The following is a 23,867-nucleotide window of genomic DNA, read 5'->3' on the forward strand; positions in this document are numbered from 1 at the left end:
AACAGCGGTTGAAAAACGCTGGATTAGGTAATTGAAATATTAAAAGGTTAGTAATTTACCCTGGTTCATTATTAAGAAGCAAAACTAGGAACAAAAACTGGCAGTTTTAATTCAGAGCTCATACTAATAATCACTATATTATATGCCCTTTATCAAACAAACAAACAAACAAACAAACAAATATCCCCAACAAATTCAATTTTCAAGGAATAAAAAGGGTGTGTTGCTAGTTAAAGATGATAAGAAATGGGCTTTTCTCTATTCCTCAGCATTTTAATGCCTAACTTCCTGACTCCTTCAGACATTTATGTCTTAATGAGCTATATACTGTAGCATATACATAATCAGAGTCACACTCTTCAACTAGAACTCTACTGCCCCTGAATATGATTAATTTTTAAAAATAATCTTACTATTCTGTTTTATACAGATTATTAATTTTTAAAAAAATATATTTTATTGATGTTTTTACAGGGAGGAAGGGAGAGAGATAGAGAGCTAGAAAAGTCAATGAGAGAGAAACACTGACCAGCCACCTCCTGCACACCCCACACCGGGGATGTGCCCGCAACCAATGTACATGCCCTTGACCGGAATAGAACCCGGGACCTTTCAGTCCACAGACAGACGCTCTACCACTGAGCCAAACCTGTTTCGGCCAGATTATTAATTTTGTTATTGAAACAGACCAACATATTATCACTTTAAAATTTTCCCATTATTAAATCAACTTTGCATTTAAAAAATATTTTATTGATTTCAGAAAGGAAGGGAGAGAGATAGAGAGAGAGAAACATCAGACCCACACTGGAGATTGACTCCGCAACCCAGGCATGTTCCCTTTACTGGAATTGAACCCGGGACCCTTCAGTCCACAGGCAGATGCTCTATCCATTGAGCCTACCCAGTCAGGACAAAGCCTAATGTTCTTTGTCAATTTAAAACATAAGTTTACTATAAAATACTTTTTTAAATCCTTCTCAAATATAAACATTTAGGTAAAGTAATTTGGGGACTATTTTTTACAATATGTGACTCTAGGTATATTAAATAAAGATATAATTTACAGATGTAAAAGTTTGCTTTCCTTTGCCATAGTCTCAATCTTTTCGGTTTTCTACAATTCTGAACTTTAAGATTTAACATTAAGTGCTTTAAAAACATACTCTTTTTCATGTACTTAATGTAGTTTAATGGTCTGAAACACTTGGAAACTTTTATGGATTTTGCTCTTCTTAAAGCACATTAACAAAGGTTGGGGGGAAATTACAAGATGCAATTTTAACTGTGAATAATTATATGCATCACAGTATAAAATACTAATTTTGTATTAACAGCAATTGAATTATTAATGTAGGTTTCTATGTAGCTCTAATGACCACGAGATCATAAGCTGCTGAAAATTATGTTAGGCTATTACACACCGATTTGAAGAAAATATTAGTGATAGAATACTGAGTGGTGACAAATATGGGTATGAAATTAAAGTAGGTGTGAAAGTTAGTGGGTAGAAGGCTAACCATGAGAGACCTTGGTCCAAGAAGCCTGAAGGATCATTGAAAAACAGAGTATTGTAGAGCTAGCTGCCTCAGATACCACTGTTAAGACATTAGTGGATGGAACACTCTGAATAGGGTCTGGATTAAAGGGCAGCAGCTAAAGAGAGGCCTATCTGGATGTGCCAGCGTGAAGAAGCTAGGTTTATTTATGCCTTTTGGAGTAATGCAGAGTGGTGTGAAAGGTCCAGCTTCACCATCTATAAGTTGAATGTCTGTGGGTGAGCTAAGCAAGCCAAATTTTAGTTTCCTTATTGTAAATTAAGTATTGAAAACAGCACCTGACCCATAAGGATTTTATGACAATTCATTAAATCAGGTAGGCCATGATTACCTGGCATAGTCAGTGTGTTTGGTATTTTCTGGTTATTATTTGATAGAAAAATATGGATCCCTTAGTAGATGGTAAGATCATTGAGGACAAGGACTTTCTTATGTATACATAATACCTAGCAAAATAAATGTTTCTTGAACAACTGAATTGAACACTGAGTTTATAACCTTCTCCTATATAATGTTTTTGGCCTTAGAATTATTCATGAAGTTTCTCTGTTTCTTGATAGAATGGCTTACAACTACTTCCACAATTTTATATTATAAAATAATGCAAGTTGTTTTTTTTTTTTAAAACAAATAACATTTTTAACAATAGGCTTTCTTAACTTCATTTTTATTGTTGATACTATTACAGATGTCCCCCCAAACAAGCTTTTAAACATATAATTCTAAAATAATATTTAAAAAGCATAATTAGAATTATTCCTTGATTACATTTTCTGTGCTCATTTTATCCAGTTTACTTATTTTGCATTTAGTATGTTAAAATGGCTAATAGTAAGTTATATTCTCCATCTACGGTAAACCATTTTCCTTTGTGTTTTCATTTGAAACCTGAACATTCATACATAGAGACCATTAATAGTTTCCTATGACAAATATTGATTGGCATTTAATGAATTTGCTCTCTTAAAATTACATGAGGAACATGACTTTCTAAAATGTTCTGTTCCACCTCTCTACTCAGGCCCCTTCAAATACTCTGCATTCAAGTTCAGTGAGCCACAGGAAGAGCTAGGAAACCTTGGGTGCATCTTTGCACATTCTCACCTTCCTCTGTTCTTTATAAACTCCTTTAGAAAAGTGTTTTGTGCCATGGCACACACCGCCAAATCACAACATTTTCAAAAAAAGTAGTTTCTAAAAGGAACAAATTAAATGTTTTAAAATACGGAGGATCCATTCATTTCTACAGGATAGGGCAGTTTTAAGTACAAGAAACAGTATTCTTATTTTTTATTAGTGGCCTGGTGCATGGGGGGAGATAGGGCAGTGTCCCTCAGCCTGGCCCATGGGATTGGGCCTAAATTGGCAGCCGACATCCCTCTCACAATCCAGGACTACTGGCTCCCAACCACTCACCTGCCTGCCTTCCTGATTGCCCCTAACTGTTTCTGCCTGCCAGCCTGTTCACCCTCTAACCACTCCCCTGCCAGCCTGATCATCTCCAACTGCCTACCCTTGCTGGCCTGCTCACCCCCAATTTCTGCCCCCGCCTCCTGCTGGCCTACCTGCCCCCAACTCCCCCCCTGCCAGTCTGCACGCCCATAACTAGCCTCCTCTGCCTGTCTGCTTGCCCATAACTGCCCCCACCCCCAGTCACCCCCAAGTGCCCTCCCCTCCTGGCCTGATTGCCTCTCACTGCTCCTGCCTCGGCCCTGCCACCATGGCTTTGTCTGGAAGGACATTCAGAAGGTCTCCCAGAAGGTCTTCTGATCTAATTAGCATATTACCCTTTTATTAGTGTAGATTAACTAGAGGCCTGATGCACAAAATTTGTATAAGAGTAGGCCTTCCTTCCCCTGGCTGCCTGTACCAGTTTCCCTCTGGCACTGGGACCCAGGCTTCCCTTGCAGTGCCAGCTTCTTCCAGAAGGTCATCTGGAAGGATGTCCAGTCTAATTAGCATATTATGCTTCTATTATTATTATTACTATAGATTATTGTATTATTTTCCATACAAACAATAAACTTCCTTTTCTCTACCCTGTATATTCAACAAACTTGTATTGATTATTTATATAGTCCCAGTAGAAATGAGTATGATGAAAACTACTATGAACATTTGTATCATTTTCATGAGATTATTTTTCTATTACAGAAGTTCCCTCTGCCTTATCCTGGGGGATACATTCCAAGATTTTCAGTGAACATGTGAAACCACAGATGGCATCCAACCCTGAATATACTATGCTTTTTCCTATGCACATATATCTAAGATAAAGTTTAATTTATAAATAAGGCACAGCAGGAGATAAAAATAATCCTATATAATAAAAGGCTAATATTCAAATCAACCAAATGGCAGAAAGACTGGTTGCTATGATCCACACTGACCACCAGGGGGAAGATGCTCAACACAGGAGCTTCCCCCTGATGGTCAGTGTGCTCCCACAGGGGGAGTGCCACTCAGCCATAAGCTGGGCTCACAGCTGACAAATGCAGTGGCAGTTGACAGGGAGCGGGTCTAAGTCAGCAGTGGGACATCACCCAAAGGCTCCCAGACAGAGAAGTGGCAGGCTGGGCTGAGGGACCCCCCACCTCAGTGCACAAATTTTGTGCACCGGGCCTCTAGTAACTAATAACAAAATAGAACAATTATAACAGTATACTATAATAAAAGTTATGTGAAATGTGGTCTCTTTCTCAAAAAATATTTTTAAAAAAATATATTTTATTGATTTTGTACAGAGAGGAAGGGAGAGAAATAGATAGTTAGAAACATCGATGAGACAGAGTCATCGATCAGCTGCCTCTTGCACACCCCCTACTGGGGATATGCCCGCAACCAAGGTACATGCCCTTGACCAGAATCAAACCCGGGACCTTTCAGTCCTTAAGCCGACACTCTATCCATTGAGCCAAACCGGTTTCGGCTCTTTCTCAAAATGTCTTATGTGATTGTACTCACCCTTCTTCTCATGATGACATGAGGTGATAAAAGGTGTAAGTGGAGAACTTCTACTTTTGCACTTAGAGGAAGAACTTGAAGGTTTCTCTCAGGCATAACCAAATTACCAGAATCCCTACCCTTTCATTTTGGGGCCATTGCTACATAAAATAAGGGTTATTTGAACACACAAGGATTCCAGACAATGGGCCTGCTAACCAAAATGACTGCTAAGTGATGCAAACTCCATCTCTTGTATAGTGATGGAGCAGGCCAACACAAGATTTCACCAAGTCTCTTGGAATGGTGCACAATTTAAAACTTATGAATTGTTTATTCCAGGAATTTTCCATTTAATATTCTTAGACCGTGGTTGACCTCAGGTAACTGAAGTTGGGAAAAGCAAAACCACAGATGGGAGGGGAAAACTGAATATACTTTTATCAAATCCATAACAACTGCCTTTTCAGAAACTCAAAGAAAATTGTAAATAGTAAATAGTACTCAAGTACTTAGATATCTATGTAAGGCTTGATGAGAAAGGATAGAGTTTTGTTAAAACTGGCTAATGGCCGAAACCGGTTTGGCTCAGTGGATAGAGCGTTGGTCTGCGGACTGAAAGGTCCCGGGTTCGATTCCGGTCAAGGGCATGTACGTTGTTTGCAGGCACATCCCCAGTGGGGGGTGTTGCAGGAGGCGGCTGGTCGATGTTTCTCTCTCATCGACGTTTCTGGCTCTCTATCTCTCTCCCTTCCTCTCTGTAAAAAAATCAATAAAATATATTTAAAAACAAACAAACAAACAACTCCCCCCCCCCCCCCAAAAAAAACCTGACTAATGTTTTCAAATAGAATTTCAGGGATTGCACTATATTTTGATAGTTTAGCCATTTATTTATATTTTATATATATATATATATATATATATATATATATATATATAATCAACGTAACTTTAAAAAATATATATATATTCAATGTAACTTTAATATATATATGTATATATATGTGTATATATATATGTGTATATATATATGTATATATATGTATATATACACATATATATACATATATATATTAAAGTTATATATAATGGCCGCCACTGTGGTTTCTCTCCCTTCCTCTCTGAAATCAATACAATATATATATATATATATTGTATTGATTTCAGAGAGGAAGGGAGAGAAACATCATTGAGGGGGAATCACTGGTCCGCTGCCTCCTGCATGGCCCTCCCTGAAGATCCAGCCCAGGAACCCCACAGGTGCCCTAAATTGGAATCGAACCGGGACCTCCTGGCTCCTAGGTCTTTGCTCAACTGCTGAGCCAAGCCCCTGGGCTCCAGGCATCTCTTTCTAAGAGAAACGCCTCTAAGGCTCCAGGTCTGGGAGCCACTTCCGGCGAGCACGAGGGGGCGCGCTCCACTCCGGGGGAAAGGCTTTCCTCTCCTTTCCGGAGCCGGAGCGCTCCAGCCGCCCGGGCTCCACAGGAAGCTGGCCGCCCTTTCCCGCCACCTGCCAGGAGCAGGACCGCTTTTCCCACCCAGCGGCCACAGGGGCTCTGGGGCCCGGGAGGCCCAGCGGGGGAGCCTTGGGGTCCCGGGCCTCTCACCGCCGTTCCCTGAGGGCAGGGGCCGGCCGCTGCCTGTCAGTGCCGCCCGCCGGGGCGGCCCTGGGCCTCCTGCCCCGGGATGGCGCGGAGCCCGGGGCCCAGCGCTGCCCACATCGGCTCCCCACCGAGGGCACCCACCCCCCGCTGCCGCAGCCCTGAAGGTAGGTGGGGACCCCGAGCCCCTTCCCTTCCTCCCTCCTTCCTCCTCCCGTTCCGCTGGCCTCGTGCTCCCTCGGGCGGGCCCACGTGCCTCAAGCCCTGGCAGCTGTGTGGCCATCTCACTTCATTGTGCGGATCCCACGCCCGGGATACCGCAGCCACGGAACACGGGCCCCGAGGGGTGGGTTTCTCCCCTGTCACTGCGCCCCGAGCAGGTCCACGCCTGGCCTGGCCGCCACTGTGGTTCCCGAGGCTCCGGGGGAGCAGAGGCCGTGTGTGTGTGTGTGTGTGTGGGGGGGGGGGGGGGGGGGGGGGGGGATGTGGGTGCCCAAGAGGGGACCCACGTGGTCTCCTCCTTCAATCAAAGGCTCATGTTAGAGATGGATGTGTGGATGCCTTAGGAGCAATCGGGATGTCAGTGCCTGAGAAGGACTGGATTACATGCTGTGGACAGCGAAGCTTCCCAGAGAAGCTCGCACCCTCCGGAGGGTGAGGACCCCATCTCTGAGGCAGAGGAGGGGAACACTGCACAGAGGAAGGCATCGGCAAGAGGAAAAGCAGGAAGCCGGCGTGCACGGAACAGACGATGCTTTAGTGCAGTGTTTTTCAACCTTTTTTGGGCAAAGGCACACTTGTTTCATGAAAAAAATCACGAGGCACACCACCATTAGAAAATGTTAAAAAATTTAACTCTGAGCCTATATTGACTATATATAAAGTAATTCTCTTGAATAGGAATCAAATAAACACAAAGAAAGTATTTTATAATTACTTTATTATGAAATATTAAGTAAACAAAATAGTGAAAAATTATAAAATTCTTGTCTTGTCTGCACCTACGGCACACCAGGCAACATCTCGCGGCACACTAGTGTGCCGCGGAACAGCGGTTGAAAAACGCTGCTTTAGTGTGTCCAGGGTGAAAAGCCAGGAAGGAACGCAGGAGTAGCTCGGATTGAATGAGGAAAGGCTTTGAACAGCTTTATTGTCCGGAAGTACACACACAGCTTGGTATGAATTTCATTAGGATCCAAAGATTATAAAAAAGTGCCCTGTTTTTATTTTTATTTTTTATTATTTTTTAAATATATTTTATTGTTTTTTTCACAGAGAGGAAGGAAGAGGGATAGAGAGCCAGAAACATCAATCAGCTGCCTCCTGCACACCCCCCACTGGGGATATGCCCACAACCAAGGCACATGCCCCTGACTGGAATCCAACCTGGGACCTCCCCAGTCCGTAGGCCAACGCTCCATCCACTGAGCCAAACCGGCTAAGGCAAAGGCACTCTTTTTAATATGCATACAATGCTCATAACAGAGGGGGGAAAAAAACACAATAATGTGGACTCTGTTCATGAGTAGGATATATTTGTCCTTAGCAATATTTGTGTCAAATTAATTACACACGTTTTTTATATGTTTGTTTGTATTGGCTTTTTTCTAATTAAATCGAGAGATTACCACTGTATTGTGTGGCTTCAGTGAGACCCAGACACTTGGCAGAGGTTTGTGTGTTGCTACCCACTATTCTAATTGTTTTTATTTGGGGAGACTTACCTTAGTAGGATTTTAGATCAAGTGCAGTAGTTTGGAACTTGTATAATCTGGATGACTTTTAGAGCCACATGTGGTTCATGAGCCGCAGTTTGCCGACCACAGGTCTAGACTCGAGGATAATCACTGGAGTAGTGTCATTAAAGTCAGAGAGCAGAGTGTCTTAAGACTGGAGGAGTGAAGGAGAATTTGCAAGCAGCTGTAAGGTTTGGCAATTCTATCATTTTCAACTTTGGAAGGAACAGTAAGCTTTGGTGGTGGAGGTGATTAGAGGTATTTTTTGTTGTTTGTTTGATTGCTGTTTTACAGCTGGTAGCAACCTGAGCATGATTATATCTTGAGAGACAGAAGTCAGAAGTACGGTCTTAGGCGATCCACAGGCTGAGAACCGCTGCTGTAGAGCCTAAGACCATCGGAAAACACAGATATTTACATTACGATTCATTAGCAGTAGCAAACTTACAGTTATGAAGTAGCAATGAAAATTATTTTATGGTTGGGGGTCACCACAACACGAGGAACTGTATTAAAGGGTCACGGCATTAGGAAGGTTGACAACCACTGCTCATTAGTGGGAGCTGACACGATGTAAGAGTGTTAAGAAAAATTTTCACCAACTCAGCCATCTCTTCTCCTTGCTGTCTCACTAATTTAAAAAAATATATATATTTTATTGATTTTTTATGGAGAGAGGGATAGAGAGTTAGAAACATCGATGAGAGAGATACATCAATCAGCTGCCTCCTGCACACCCCCTACTGGGGATGTGCCCGCAACCAAGGTACATGCACTTGACCGGAATCGAACCCGGGACCCTTGAGTCCGCAGGCCGACACTATCCACTGAGCCAAACCGGTCTCGGCGTTGCTGTGTCACTATTATCATTTAATCCCTGGTTTTCTGTTCACTGTTGGGCTCAGCCTCCCCTCTTTTGAGCACTTGAAATTTATTTTATCAGTGGGTTGGTGGGGTGGGAAAATGTTTAGGAACCAAGGCGTTGCAAGGATCTTTTAAAGCCAGTTATTGCAGTATTTAGTGCCTAAGTATGAACTAAGTGGCCGTCCCATTTTATTCATGCTACATTGACTCCCATTAGGGAAAGGAAAGGGTTTGGGGAATGGCAAATCAATAGTCAGCCGCAGCCGCCACTGACTTAGCCTCTTAGCCTCCTTTGAAGGAACCAGAACCAGCAAGGATCCTGTCAGTTCTTATTAGTAATTTTAGTCAATGAAAGCTAGTGTTTTTTTTTTTCCTTTTATTTTAAATTTTAATGCTCTCTGGATGGAGTGTTTGGGGAATGAGCATCCACTCTTCTTTCTATCTGCAGGGAAAAAAACATACTATTGCTGCTAGGATTTTGCATTTACATAGCACTTGAGTGTTGGCTAAGTGCTTTTACAATCAATGTTATTGTCAGTGTAAAAGATAACCTAAAGTCACCCCTGTCAAAACTTGTTTGGTGAGATTCTGAGAAGAGGATCTTTTGAAGACTAGATATATAAGACAATGTGAACATCATCTGAAGAGAATTAGCTATTGATAGAAGTCATTATCCACCTGGTCCTTTTTGTTATCTGCCTTTACAGTGAAAGAAGGAAAAGAAAAAAAGTATGACAGTAGAAATGCCACCATGCAGGAAGACAACCCCCTTTAGGACTTGGTTTGTATCTAGGGCACCGAGGGAGGGATGGTTTACGAGTGACAGTATGTGTTCTATACTGTATATCCTTAAAGCATTAGGTTTTAGAGCCAGATGTTGGCAGGCTTTCGGTACAGGGCCAGATAGAATGTATTTCAGGCTTTGTGGGCCATGCTCCTTCTGTAGCAACTATTCAGCTATGAGGTTGTAGCACTGAGGCAATGACAGACGATACATAAATGAGTGGACTGGCTGTTTCAATAAAACATGGTTTACAGAAGCAAGGGCACTGAGGTTTGGCCTGTGGGCCATAGTTTGCCGACGTCTGATCTATAGCACTTCTGAGATTCCTTTACCGCACAGAGGGTGTTTCATATTGTATTGATTAATAGTCAGCTGAAAGCTCTGAGAAGGCGGAGGCTTGTCTTGTTGATGATTGTATCCCTGTGTGAGCCTGACAAGTAGGAGACAACTAAACGTTTTTAAAATAAAGGGTATCTGATGAACAATTTTTGACAAGGCAGGTAAGATGGTTCTATTTTCAGATTTCCTGGTCCTGTAATGTGTATTCTGGGATACTTCTGTATTGGACTTGAGTGCTTAGTCCAGAGAGCAAATCCAGAGGGATGCCCGAGGAATGAAAAAGGAGCTGGAGCTGTGCAGTGATAGTAAAGAACATAGGTCTGTGACTCTCCATCAGTAAAAGCGCATACAGTATTATGTCCTTCGGAAGGGGCCTGAGAGAGAATCTATTCCAATTTCTTACCCAGTCTGGGGCTTTCATTGTGTGCCCTGTTCTGTGTGGCTTTGCTAACATTTACACCAAATATCTTCCTTTTGGCCCTCCAGATCTTCTCCATACCCCTTCATCCTGCAGGGGGTCACGCCAGTCCTGCTCTCTCCACAGTCATAACGACGATCTGGTATAGTGGCCGGCAAACTCATTAGTCAGCAGAGCCAAATATCAACAGTACAACGATTGAAATTTCTTTTTTGAGAGCCAATTTTTTAAAACTTAAACTACTTCTAACGCCACATCTTCAATATAGACTTGCCCAGGTTGTGGTATTTTGTTTAAGAGCCACACTCAAGGGGCCAAAGAGCCACACGTGGCTCACGAACTGCGGTTTGTCCACCACGAACCTGGTAGAATGAGAAATCCAGCTGCAGTCAGGGGGTCCCCTCCTCACCATGCTCTCTTCCCAGTGCTGGTAAGGTGCCCTGCTCTCATCCCAGTAGACCGAGGGCTCCCCCAGGTGAAGGATGCCCCTGCCCAGTGCTGTTATTACTGGGCCTGGGACACTGTGCCACCCCTTTGGATTGCCCACACTTAGAAATAGTCTCTTTATCAGACTCCTCACATTATCGCATTGAGGTACAATTAACTTTCTGCCTGGACCCTGACCATCCAGTATCCTTACCACTTGTTTCAAAGACACCTGTTTGTTACTTTTAACTCCTACAAAGTCAGTGATGGTGGTTTCTATTTCTGATAATCACAGGATATCAGCTGAAAGATCACCTGGAAGGTGATCCATTTAATTTTTTCTGTTTAGAGTTTGGGTACATTCTGCTCCATCCCTATCATCTCTCTCTGTACTTGAACACCTTGTACAACAGGGAACTCACTACTAAAAATCTCCTCTTTAGGCACATCTGACTAACAGTATATGTATATACAACTTGCAACTACTGTCCTTGTCTTGTCTCTTGGGGTTTCATGGAACAAATCCAATTTATATTTCATTCCTCGTTTACCATCTCTATCTGTTTATAAGTGGGTTTCTGAGAATAGAACCTCTTTTTCTAGGTGTATTTCTGATCATGCTGAGTTGGGCATAAGCATGATAACTTTACCTAGAAGCCTGACTGCCTGCAGTGAATGAATATGAGAAGGATCAACATCTCCTCTTTCCTTGCCTTGCAAATGTTGGGGGGGGGCGGGGGGGCGGATTATCCACCCACAATCTGTACTCCAACACCTCTGCTCGTTTAAGTATCACATCAAATGAACAGTTGTCTTTAATGATGGTTTAATTTTTTCCCTACTATGGGATTTATCTATATATAAAGGTCATCTATCAGGAGAGTAAAGTATAATAGTTTAGAAATTTCAGATCTTTAGAAGGCTGGCTACTACCCGGTTTTGTTTGACTTTTCCTCAACTATCAAAAGTACACTAACCATCCTTTTATTACTTCAGGAGGCAGTATTTAAAATATTTTTCTCAACTATTTATTAAACCAATAAGAACAGATACTACACTTGATCATAACCAAAAGGCCGAGAAGCGATTCAACTATTTATTTAGGTTTAAAATCTGAATAGCAGATATCAGCATACTTACAGATTTTTAGTATTTTATTCCTTTTCTTTCTGGACATTTACTCTGTGCTTATGCCCATTACTGTACTTCTTGCATTTTTAAATTTAATAAAATAGTATATTGAAATGCAGTATTTTATGGTTGATAGTCAAATTGACTTTAAGGAAATGTTCTGAAGTAGGTTCTTAAGTATACCATTCATTTAAGTCAATTTTTATAATGAAACTTCAATTTATTTTTTAACAGGCCTCCGAAATATCCGTCAGGCTCTTTAATTCTTCCTTCTGATTTATTCAGTGAGCTCATTCCCCATTTCATTTTTTATTAGATGGCTTTTGCCATGGCAGAACTCCAGAAAATAAATCCTCTTGTATTTAGTGTGTGCTTTGGTTTAATCTGGATGAATAAAAGAATGAAAACAACCCATTAGAAAGTGGTTTTCACTGTTGGAGAGAGAGATGTGACTTTCTTAATCTTTAATGTAATTGTTCAGAAATATATTTCAGAGGCTGTGCGTTTTCTATGCCTTCCTTCTAGTGCATGATTACATAACAAGACAAAACATACTTGTGATCCTTTTCAAATTCTACAAAATGGGTTTTACAATAGCTGATTGTATGCAATCTCTTTCTTGTTATTTCTTGGAAGAGTGGTAGGCTCTTTCTCTTCTGAATTGTTTGTGTACCTTACCTCTATTACTGCTCTAATGCTCTATTATTCATGCATTAGTTCGTATTTTATTTATTTTCTTATTTGTCTGCCTTCCCCTGGATGCAAAGCTCTTGAGGGAAGGGTTATCCTTGTATCCACTGCCTGGCACAATGATGCTGAGTGTTTGTTGGTAGAATATAACTTTATCATGACACTCTGCCTTTTTATAATAGAGTATAAAACACTTATATAGCTCTCAAGAAGTTGCTGCTTCCTAAAAAATATATTTATATTATAAATAAGTGTTTTAAATAACTAACTCTTGTAAAGGTTGTTGTGTTTTTTAATTTAAAAAAATTAGCCACTATCCATCAGCTATCATATATTTGATAATTATAAGCTCCCCCCCCCTTTTTTTTAATCTATTTAAAGAATAGGTTTTTCCTATTACATACATTTCCAATTAATTCGAATCAGAATCAGTTTCCCAAAACCTAAATTGTAATACTTTAAATGTAGTATGCATGCAAGTAACTGTAGCATAATGGTGGATAGCAATGAAGCACCCATTACAGCCCAAAGACCCCAGTACATTTCATATTCGATTGCTCATATAATTCTGTTGTAGTAAATAGTAGATAAACTCAAGTTTCTCAGTGTATTTTTAAAAATATGAGTACTATTAAGATCAGTGAAAAAGATACTGATTCAAACTACATGGCAGGAACCCAGCTTCTTGAATTATGAATGTGCTTACCTCATTTTCATCTCTCATTGATAAAAAGCCGGGTTCAGCAGAGAATTAAGGCAATGACTTCAGAGAATAGTTCTAATGGTCTGAGTAAATATTTTATCAGCATTATTTTGGATATTTTGTACTTTACAGTACTTTTAATACCTGTTTCTGACTGGGGTCCATCACTTCACCAACCTAATAGTGGAACCATATCCAAGTCTTTCCTCAGCTTCTCTCCTTCTTTCCAATCTGGCAGCAAGCCCTGACATTCAGACATCTCTCAGAGCTTCCCTGTTTTGTGTGCACACTTTCAGCACCCTGGCCTCCTCCCTTTTCCAGCCCTTCTTTACTGTGTGGTGTCAGTAGTCTCTTAGCTCCATCCTACCCAGATGAAAACTCTTCCTAAAACACCACTGGATCATTTCACTCATCCACTCAGAAGACAACACCTGTTTCCAGCCTACCAATGCAGTAAAGTCCTCTGATAGGCTTTCAAGATTTCAACTTCTCTCTACTATATTATTTTCCTTTATTCCCTGAAATACCTTATTCTTTAGTTAAGGAGATCCATGCGCTCTCCCACAAATACTCATGCCATTTATCTGTTATCTGCTTGTGCCGTCCATCCCATCGGAAGTGATCTTTTGCCCCCTCCTTGCCTCTGATTTCTACTCATTTTTCAGATCTTCCAGAGGTCCTTTCTCCTTTCACGTCAGCCCACACGAGTCTCTTTCCCTGAGCTCTTCATAGATTTATAGTAAGACCTATGTGGACGCACATGCTTTGGAGACAGCTGACCTGGGATTGAATTATAGCCACATACTAGTCTCAAGTGGACCAAGCATCGCATTATTTACTATGTGTCTGATATTGTTCATAGAGGTCACATGCTTTAACTAATTTTATCTCCTCAGTAACTTTATAAGTTAAGTACTATTTTGATTCCCATTTTAGACGAACAGACTTAGACACAGAGAGGTTGAGTAACCTGTCTAGGTCACACAGCTAGTAAGGAGCTATTATAGATGCGTATGGCATGTGGGGAAAGTCCACCATTTGTGTCTACATATGCTTATGGCGGACAATGGGTTAAAAATTACTGAAATAAACTAGTCAGAGAAACACAAGTACCACATGATTTCACTCATATGTGGAATTTAATGAACAAACTGAACTACCAAGCAAAATAGAGACAGACTCCTAGATGGAGAGCAGGCAGACATGCTTGGCTGCTGGACCTGCTTTCTTAGTCCTTATGCTATTTTTGCCTCTCGAAGGCACATTTGAAATGATTTGTGATGGGGACTTTTAGGATTAATTGAAATGCAGTATTTTTCTTTCCTGTCTGACTGGGAGTCTTTAGGAAGAAACATCACTCATTTAATAGAGCTTTTGATGTCAGTGGGCCTGAATGTGTGTGTATGTGTACATGTGTGTACCTGAACTTCTGTGGTGATAAGCTAAGATGGATATCAAGGTTGGCACAAAACAACCAAAGGGCAGTTCATGGAGGCCCAGTCTATAAAGGTTACACCTTACCCTACCCCTAAGCCCAAGATCTGTATTGTAGAAAGAACACAGGCAGAAAGGTGAATATTAAAAACAAAACACAGTTCTACCACTTGTTAACTAGGTATCCTTGAGAAGGCTATCATCTCTGAACTTTAATTTCTTTAGATCTAAAGATACTAAATTTTAACTCACAGAATTATTAAGTGAGATAATTCAATGAAGTGCTAAATGTAAAGTGAATGGTGTTGAAGAAATGTTAATGTTTTCCTTTGAGGCTCTATGGCTTTTGTCATCCCTGCTGATGCCTTTCTCTTTGTCCATGTAACCAAGCAGCCATCATTTCCTTCACTTTGCCTATCTTTCCTTATGTACTATCTTTTTCATGAAGCTTCCCTTGATTCCTTAGCTGGAATTAATCTTTACAGTCTGTGAATAATTTCACTTCCAACACTTTAGCATACTCATTCATGTATAACACTAGTGGTCCAGTGCACAAATTCATGCACATTGAAAGGAAATTAATTAGAAAAAATATTTTAATATTGCTATTTGCCCTTTCTCTATAATAGAAGTGTCAAATAAACTCATGATTGACAATGACAAATTGAAACACATACATGCAATTGGCACCAGTGAGAGCTTTATAAGTCTCATGCATGTGTGTCAATTTAGCCTTTTATATATATAGGATAAACTTGCTTAATTAGACCTGCTTTCTGATGTATCTAAACTTTTTTCAGCTCAGTGTAGCACCCCAACTTCTCTTTCAGGTAATTGTGAGCAACAAATATTTAACTGTAGCAGTGTTTTACTATATTCAGTGCAGTGAGAAAACCTGAAGTAATTTTCAAGGTCCACCATTTCTTCTTTTCAGTCAGGTCAAATTTCTAAACTTTCTAAATATCCATTTTCCAGCTAATGAAAAGAAAATAGGATTTCACTGAGTCTTCCATCTACCTACTCTAGTACTTCCGTGAGGATCAAATGATTGAGGCACAAGGTTTCATAGACATTTGGTTAAAGTGTGAAATGTTTGCACCTGGCTATAAAGCAAATCGTATTCCTGGGCTAAAGAAACTGCAAGGAGGCTAGTCGTTGCTAGGGAGAAGAAGCCAGGGGTTTCTACATGAGGTCATTACATGGTGCCCACAGTGACTGTTTCCTGGCTGGTCATGGGGTCTTGGCAGTGTTGGCTGCGATTTGGGGGGGTATCGCTTCAAGGTGGTGGTGGGGCCTATGTCCCACGTGAGGGAAGCCGAGTGTTGCTTTGTTGGCCAGGTCAACTCTGCCATCTCTGTGTAAATGGCAAGTGTGCATCACAACAGCTTCTTCTTTGAGTGTCTGCCCCCTGGTGGTCAGTTCGTGTCTTAGCGACTGGCCGGACAGTGGGAAGGACACATAGCATATTAGCCTTTTAATCTTTCCCACTGAGCCCAGTGCTAGAAATGATGAAAGATGAAAGCAGAGTCCATGCCTTTGCAGAGCTCACTTGCTGTCTAATAGGGGAGGAGAGCCCCACATGGCCATTGGTACTACCTTGAGGGAAGAGTGGTTCCAGATTGCTGTGGAAATGCGGTTCATCCAGCCAGGGTGAGGAATTAAGGAGGGGTGAATCTAGAGGACTTCAGATGGGCAATTAAACTGGCCTGTGGGGTGATTGGAGAGTCTGCAGGCAGGGACTGGGAGAAGAATGTCTGTCAGAGAGTAAACAACCTGGGCAAAGGCTCACAATTATGATAGTGTACTCCGTGGCTAGATTATCCATGGGCAGTGGAGAGAATTGAAGCCAGAGTGGTGTCAGTGTTTTTGTTTCTCAATAGAATCAATTTCGTGTTTACAGATCTGACTTTAAAAAGAGATTTAATTGTTTTATGTCCATCTGAGCCAACACTGAGACTTGACTGTTAATAACAACACTGTCTCAGGTGACATTAAGAGAAAGGTTTGAGGGCTATAACTAGGTTCATTGCTGAATTGGAGGTTTAGTGCCGGGTGTCACTCTGAAGAGGGATCAGAGAATAATCAGAGGTGTCTGCCATACTGAAAAGCTCAATTATTATAATTTTAGGGGAAATGGGCATGGGGGATTTTATGGGTGGGGGTGAGGAGTGGGGAGGGAGGGCATGATGGCTCACTTCCAATCCTTACAGAGTGATTTGACAGAGTGGACCTTATGCTCTTTTGCTTTCAAGGGTGGACGTGGGATTAATAAGCAGAAGTATTAGAGTGTCTGGAAGGCGTTTCTAAGAACAAATCATTAGGTAATCAAATTTTCAATACTATGTCTGTGGAGACTTTGGACTTCTGATTCTGTCATTCAGTGACAGACTAGATTATCTCTTCTAACACCAAGCTCTTAAGCATCCATGACCTATATTCAACTTCGTTTTGGTGCTAAATAAATGTTGTTATACTTGAAATCTATTAAAATAGATTATCTGTTTCAAAATATAATAATTTAATGTATCCACATGATGGACAATACAGAAAGATAAAAGGATTTTGAATCAAATTTGGATCTTTATTTCTTACTATGTGATTTTGAGCAAGTTATTCCCTCAACCCCTATTTGCACATTCATAAAGAGTGCATAATAGCAGTTATGTCATAGGGTTATTGGAGGATCAAATATGATGATGGACATAAATCCATATATGTGTTATTGTATCATACAAATACTGGTATTGCAAGTAATTTTTTCCTGTTTTATAATGTATCATGCTATGACCTCCTGAAAGCATTGAGCACCCTACAGCAGAAATAAAATATAGTGACATCACCTGCATTTTTTCTAAAGTGAAGGCTTCTATCATTCAGGTTCATTCTTGAATGTCTCCCAATGAATAATAAGTATCAGTTTATCCAGAATAACAAAAGAGTGATGACAAATCTACTTAAAATTGTAGCTCATTCCCCACCATCTAAAAGCATCTCCAGATTCCAGCATGCAGATGCACCTTTCTATGGTTATTTCTCTTTCATTTTCTATTAATATAGAAATATTATACATACATAAAATACATAAAATACTTGACCGTGATTAGAAATATCTGGAATCATTTTGATTATTGAGAAATAATTTTAAAGTAACTGTGGGTTTCCAGCTTAGCTCCCTATTTCAAAATAGAAAATGTATGTGTGTATGTGTATGTATATATACATACTCATGTATGCCTGAATACTAGGGTATACAAACACATTAAATACAGGTGCAGATTGTTAGGTATTTTTTCTTATGCTGAGAAAGCACAACTAAATTTTTAATAGTTGTTTCAATTAAGAAAATGTTGAATTTTATTTCATGATTTTTAAATTGTGCTTCAAATGTTTAAAAGATGAACTTTTCTGCATATTTCCTGATAATAAAGAGAGACATAATATGAAATAATTAGGCTGACTGTTTAAGTGTTTATTATTATTATTATGGTTAGTGTCATCATATTATAATTTACTATGCTGTAAGAATTCTGTTTTGAGGATATTGAATTACTGAGTAAAAGTAAAAACAGAGAAAGAGAAACAAATATATACACATGCTCCCAAATACACATATCTATCTGTAGAAGCTAAACTTTACTGTGCTTTTACTATGTGCTTGGCACCATTTTAAGTCCTTTACGTTGATTTTTTAAAATTTAATCCTCACTATAGCCCCTATGAGGTAGGTTCTATTATTTTTATTACTTTTTATATAAGCAAACTAAGGTTTATAAAGGTCAAGTGTACAAATCTTATGAGTGGTAGAGACTGCATTTTAACTAAGCTGTTTGCATTCACAGCTGCAGCATTTAACTGTCACACTACACTGCTGGGTGCTTGTATAATCACAGACTCAGCCTTCGAAAAGATATCGGTCAGTCTGTGTAGCCTTCACTGCAGTGAAGTGCTGAAATCTGTCTTCATCTCAGACTGATGGCCATTCAGGCTCTGCTTGAGTAACTCTAGTAATTGGAGTTTCATAACTTGACATGACATCACATTTCCTTGTTGGACAGCTGCTATCACTGGATATCTTATTCACCTCTGCGTTGGAAGTGTGTCTCTGTAATTTCCATGTATTGGTTCATTCTGCCTTCTAGAGAAATATTGAACACCTCTCTCCCTCTTCTGTCTGGCAGCCTTTCAAATGTGGCTCTTCTCCAGGTCTTCTCTTTCTTCAGCAGTTCCACATGAATTCTCCAGACCCATCACTGTTACAATCACCCTTCAGGACAGTCTGGTTTAATCCATTATCCCTGACAAGTTGTAGGACACAGAATTGGGCACAGCAGCGTGGCAGTAGGTGCAGTGGAAAAAAACTAGGCCGAGCTGTAAGACTGAGAATAAGGTTGTGAGCACTACTGCTTGCTGTGTTGCTTTGGGCAAGCGGAAACATAGCTGAACCTCAGACCCTCGTCTATAACATGGGCATAATAACTACCCTAATGTACATCTTTATTAATTTATATAATAATTACCCTAATATACAGCTGCTCTGTCTTAATGGAGGTCAAATAAGATGGTGCTGGGGAAAGTGCTCTTTAGACCACACCTCCTGCCTCAGACCTGTTGTCAGCTTCCCTCTCCTTGGCCTTCACTTTCCACTCTTCCTCATCAGCCGAATGTGCTCCCTCACCTTTCTGCATCTTTGCTCAAAAGTTATCTGCTCATTGAGGCCCTTCTTGACGACTGTATTTAAAATTACACCCAGTCTCTTCTCTCTCCATCTTACCTGCATTCATTTTCTCAGCTGTTCATCACGATTTGTATACAAATATTTTATTTATTTTTCAACTCCCCCAACTAGATAATGTGAGCTCAACAATTCATCTATTTCTATTACTGCTATATTCTGGACATAGCTGGTGACCAAAAAAAAAAATAGTTTTTGGGTAAGTGAATGAATTATCATCATGTTTATGTTTTAGATGTGGTCTATTATCAAAAAGTACAGTGAGCTGAAACCGGTTTGGCTCAATGGCTAGAGCATCGGCTTGGGGACTGAAGGGTCCCGGGTTCGATTTCGGTCAAGGGCATGTACCAGGGGGTGTGCAAGAGGCAGCTGATCGATGACTCTCTCCCGTCGATGTTTCTAACTCTATCCCTTCCTCTCTGTACAAAATCAATAAAATATATTAAAAAAAAAAAGTACAGTGAGATGCTTCCCAGTTTTTTGAACAGAAGAAAGGTACAGCTGGGAAATTTATGAATTGTTCCTTTTTATGTTTCAGATTCATAAATTAATTGGTCGGTTAATTTTCTTGTGCTGCAGGGTTGTTTTCTGGCAGAATAGTTATCTGAGTAGGATTCCTATAATGAAATATTAGAATTCTCAAGTTAAAAAATATTACGGAAAATGGAAAAAATATATAGTTCATCACTGGCTTTAATTTCTAATGACTTAAGATCACAATTTGGTGAGTATTGCTTTATTTTAAAGTAACAACAAATAATTGAACTTCCTGTTTATGTGTTCATTGTAACTATTCATCATCTAGATTTCTGATTTGGCAGTGTGTCACTAAAAGACTTTTGTCTCAGAGTGATCGCAGCCCCCGCTAGTTGGCTATTTCTGTGTTAATATGGTTTTTTGGAGTTAGTGTATGAAGGGGATTTAACAAGGCAATAGAGGCAGAAATGCCAGTGTGTTTAGGCCACACATGTAGAAGGTTAAGTTGGGCCAAAAGGGTGCTGGGATCTCAGCTTGCCTCCCAGCATGAACAGAGCCTAAGAAACATGTTACCTGCCTAGATAGAATTCGCAGGGTCAGGTTAGGAACAACTTCATCTACTCGAAGGGGATTGAGGGTTTAAGATTACTGGGGGTTCAGAGAGTGCCAAATGTCTGCACCAACTGCTGTCTTTTGTGGTTTCATGACTTGCACATTGAGCTAGCTGGCTGCCCCGTCTTAATGGACTAAAACAGCTGAAGTCAGCAGAACATCTGATTGTAACAGGTGCTCTGTCTCCTGGCAGGCTGAAGAGGAAAGACTTTGTGCAGAGCAAAATGTGTTTTGGGATATAGGGGAAAAATTAAAGGATATACTTTCCTTACCCAAGAGAGGTGCCTCTAGACCTATGAATTATTGACGCATGCTTTTTTGTTGTTGAATGTTTGCACATCTACTCAGATCAAATAGTGTTGTCAGCAGCTAGTGCTGTGTCAAACTGTTCTAAATTTAAATCTGCAGGATCGTGTTTGATCAGAGTGCCTGAAAGATCCCACAGCTGCTTATTTAAACTTATTTTTCATTTGCTTTAAAGTGTATTTAATCACGAAGGAGCTTTCAATAGAATGTTATAAATATGTCATTGCTAAATGCCAAAATCTTGCAAATATACTTGACATGGGAGAATAGTGTTTTGGGAAAGGGGGGATAATATGTTTTAGAATAAACTGTTTGTAGTAGATGTATGAAAGTGAGTTTATGATTTTATAAAATATGTTGGAATTAAACAAAATTTCACCAGGGACATTGCTGATACCAGGTCAGTGTAAACTTTAATAACAGCAATTATGATGGAAGTTTTTAAGTAAACAATTACCCTTGTCTAGAAAAGTGAACATTTGGTCACAGAATAACTAATTGTTTTTCTGGTTATACCAGAACTGCATTTGGATTCAAGCTTACTAATTGGGTGTCAAGGAAGACATTGATCGATGTAATGGTTAAACTAATAAAATTGGGTAGGAAAGCACAAAATTAGAAATTATGTGATTCCAAGACTCATTGCTTCCCTTCAAATAAATTGTAATGTAATAGCATAGCTGTAATAGTAGTACTAGTACTAGCAGTGATAAAAATAACCAACAGTTCTTGAGTGGATTCAGCAGGCACTATACATACTTTCCAACCATGATTCACTTTGTCTTTAAACCAATTTTATGAGAATGTTTCTACTAAACACATAATTATACACTGATTTTTTTTTTACTGTGTGGGACGTCTGCACACCCTGAACCTTACGTTGTTCAAGGGTTAACTATATGTTTTTCAGTTTTTGCATAAAGTGAAAAGTTATTTAGCTGACAAAGGGCAGAACAAAAGGTTCGGCCTGCAGGCCTGCCATTTGAAAATCTGGGCTTTAGTCCCTCTGCTACCCGATTCAGGTGGGAATATACCTACTTATTTAGAGTTATTTGTGGGTATTAGTGGAGGAGTGAAGAAGGGGAAGACGACATAATCTCTGACCTTTATAGCCTTTGATCTCCAAGGAAGTTAATCCTAACAGAAAGGAAAGACAAAAACAGATCGTTATTAAGAGCCAGAATTAGTGGATTAGTGGTCAGGAGATGAGTATTCCGCCATTTGTTGGGAAAATCACAAGGGTCTGAAATAGTTGAGGAAGACCCTGAAAGAGGTAGACTTGGTATATGCCTTAAGGGTTGATTACGTTTTTTGCTACAACCACATTGTATCCTTCAGTGTTCAGGTTCTAATAAGAATTCCATGAACAGCACCCTCATAGGATTCTAGCCTTGTTTGCCCCCAAAGGGGACTTTAGACACTTTAAAAATGTAGTTCAAATATGTATATACTTTGTGTTGCGTGTCTCTTCTAAAATGTGGAAGTAGATAATATTAGCTTATTCACAGTGTCTTCTGTATAGACATGGAAGAAAGAGTTCAGAACAGTGTTTTGGAAGAACTGAAAGATAGTGTCCTGCTCTAAGAGAGAGCAGTGCTTTAAAAAGATAACTTTCCACATTTCATGGTGTCACCCACAGCAAATGCTTTCTTCCTTTAGCAGTTGGGTTGGGCTCGACTAATTTTATTAATTATATGAATTCTTTATTCAGATCTTACCATCGAGCTCTTGTGTTGAAGATCATTCAGTCATTCCAACAGAAAACAATATTTAAGATAAATACATACTATGATTTTTTAAGACATACAAAAAAGTCATCATATATAATAAAAAGAGTTAATATGCTAATTAGGCTGAACAGCGGAACGACCATTAGGACTTTATTTATTTACAGAGAGGAAGTGACAGACAGTGAAACATCAATTTGTTGCTCCACTTATTTATACATTCTTTGGTTGATTCTTGTATGTGCCCTGACCTGGGACTGAACCCACAATCTTGGTATATTAGACACTGCTCCAACCCAGTGGTCATCAAACTCATTAGTCAACAGAGCCAAATATCAACAGTACAACAATTGAAATTGCTTTTGAGAGCCAAATTTTTAAAACTTAAACTTCTTTTTTTTTTTAATGCCACTTCAAAATAGACTCACCCAGGCCGTGGTATTTTGTGGAAGGGCCACACTCAAAGGGCCAAAGAGCCACATGTGGCTCGTGAGCCGCGCTTTGCCAACCACGGTTCTAACCAACTGAGCTAGTCATCCAGAGCCCCAGTCTCAGTCTTCTTAGTCCACTGAGATAGTCCGTCTTTATTGTGGTCCATCTCCTTGCTATGGCCTGGAAACTGCCTTCAGGCAATAAGTCTGTGCAGTGTGATACTTAGCTTATTTTTGTCCCTTCTCTAGGGAATTATAGTCCTGCACTGCTTTCTGTCCAATGTTTGAAAACAGTTTGTTTTACATTTTATATTTTGCTTTTAGTTGTATAAGGTGAATTATAAATCTGGCCCTTTAAAGAAAGAATCTTTATTGTTGAAAGTATTACATGTCCCTTTTTCCCTCCATTGCCCTCTCCCTCCTTCCCCCCGCCACCCAAGCCTTCACTACCCACTGTCTGTGTCTATGGGTTAAACTCCATCTTTTCTAGAAACCCTCTATTTTATTGAGGTAAAATTTACATACAATGAAATGGAAAATATTAAATGTACCATTGATGGCCCTGACTAAATTAACATACCAGTGTATCTCAGCCCTTCACTCTTTTTTCCTCTCCCCATCTCCTAGATGAAAATTATTCTAACCAGTGATTAGTTTGTTCTACAATGTCACTTAAATGGAAACTTGGAGTATGCACACTTTTGTGTATTTATTATTCACTTGATATAATGTTTTGTGATTCATTCATGGTGTTGAATGCATTAGTAGTTCATTCCTTTTTGTTGAGTAGTATGTCATTGTATGGAAATACTGAAATTTGTTTATTCATCCTGTTATTGAAAAACACATGGGTTATTTCTAGTTCGGGATCATTTTGATTACAGTTGCTATGAAAATTCTTATACAAGTCTTTTTTTAAATCACAAGTTGGCAACAGCACTATATTTTTTC

At 39.8% G+C, this 23,867-nt stretch overlaps 1 protein-coding gene across 1 annotated transcript in view; it reads left to right on the forward strand.

Annotated features, from left to right (window-relative positions):
- Positions 1–6,191: 6,191 nt before the first annotated feature.
- Positions 6,192–23,867, forward strand: part of MEI4 (meiotic double-stranded break formation protein 4) — a gene marked incomplete at both ends in the record, with an annotated part of 146,344 nt that continues 128,668 nt past the window's right edge. Inside the window, one exon of the mRNA XM_084891318.1 lies at positions 6,192–6,273. Coding sequence (XP_084747444.1) covers positions 6,192–6,273 — 82 coding nt within the window. The remainder of the gene's footprint in view (positions 6,274–23,867) is intronic.

Source organism: Pipistrellus hanaki (assembly GCF_964339955.1).
Source record: "Pipistrellus hanaki genome assembly, chromosome: 7".
NCBI lineage: Eukaryota > Metazoa > Chordata > Mammalia > Chiroptera > Vespertilionidae > Pipistrellus > Pipistrellus hanaki.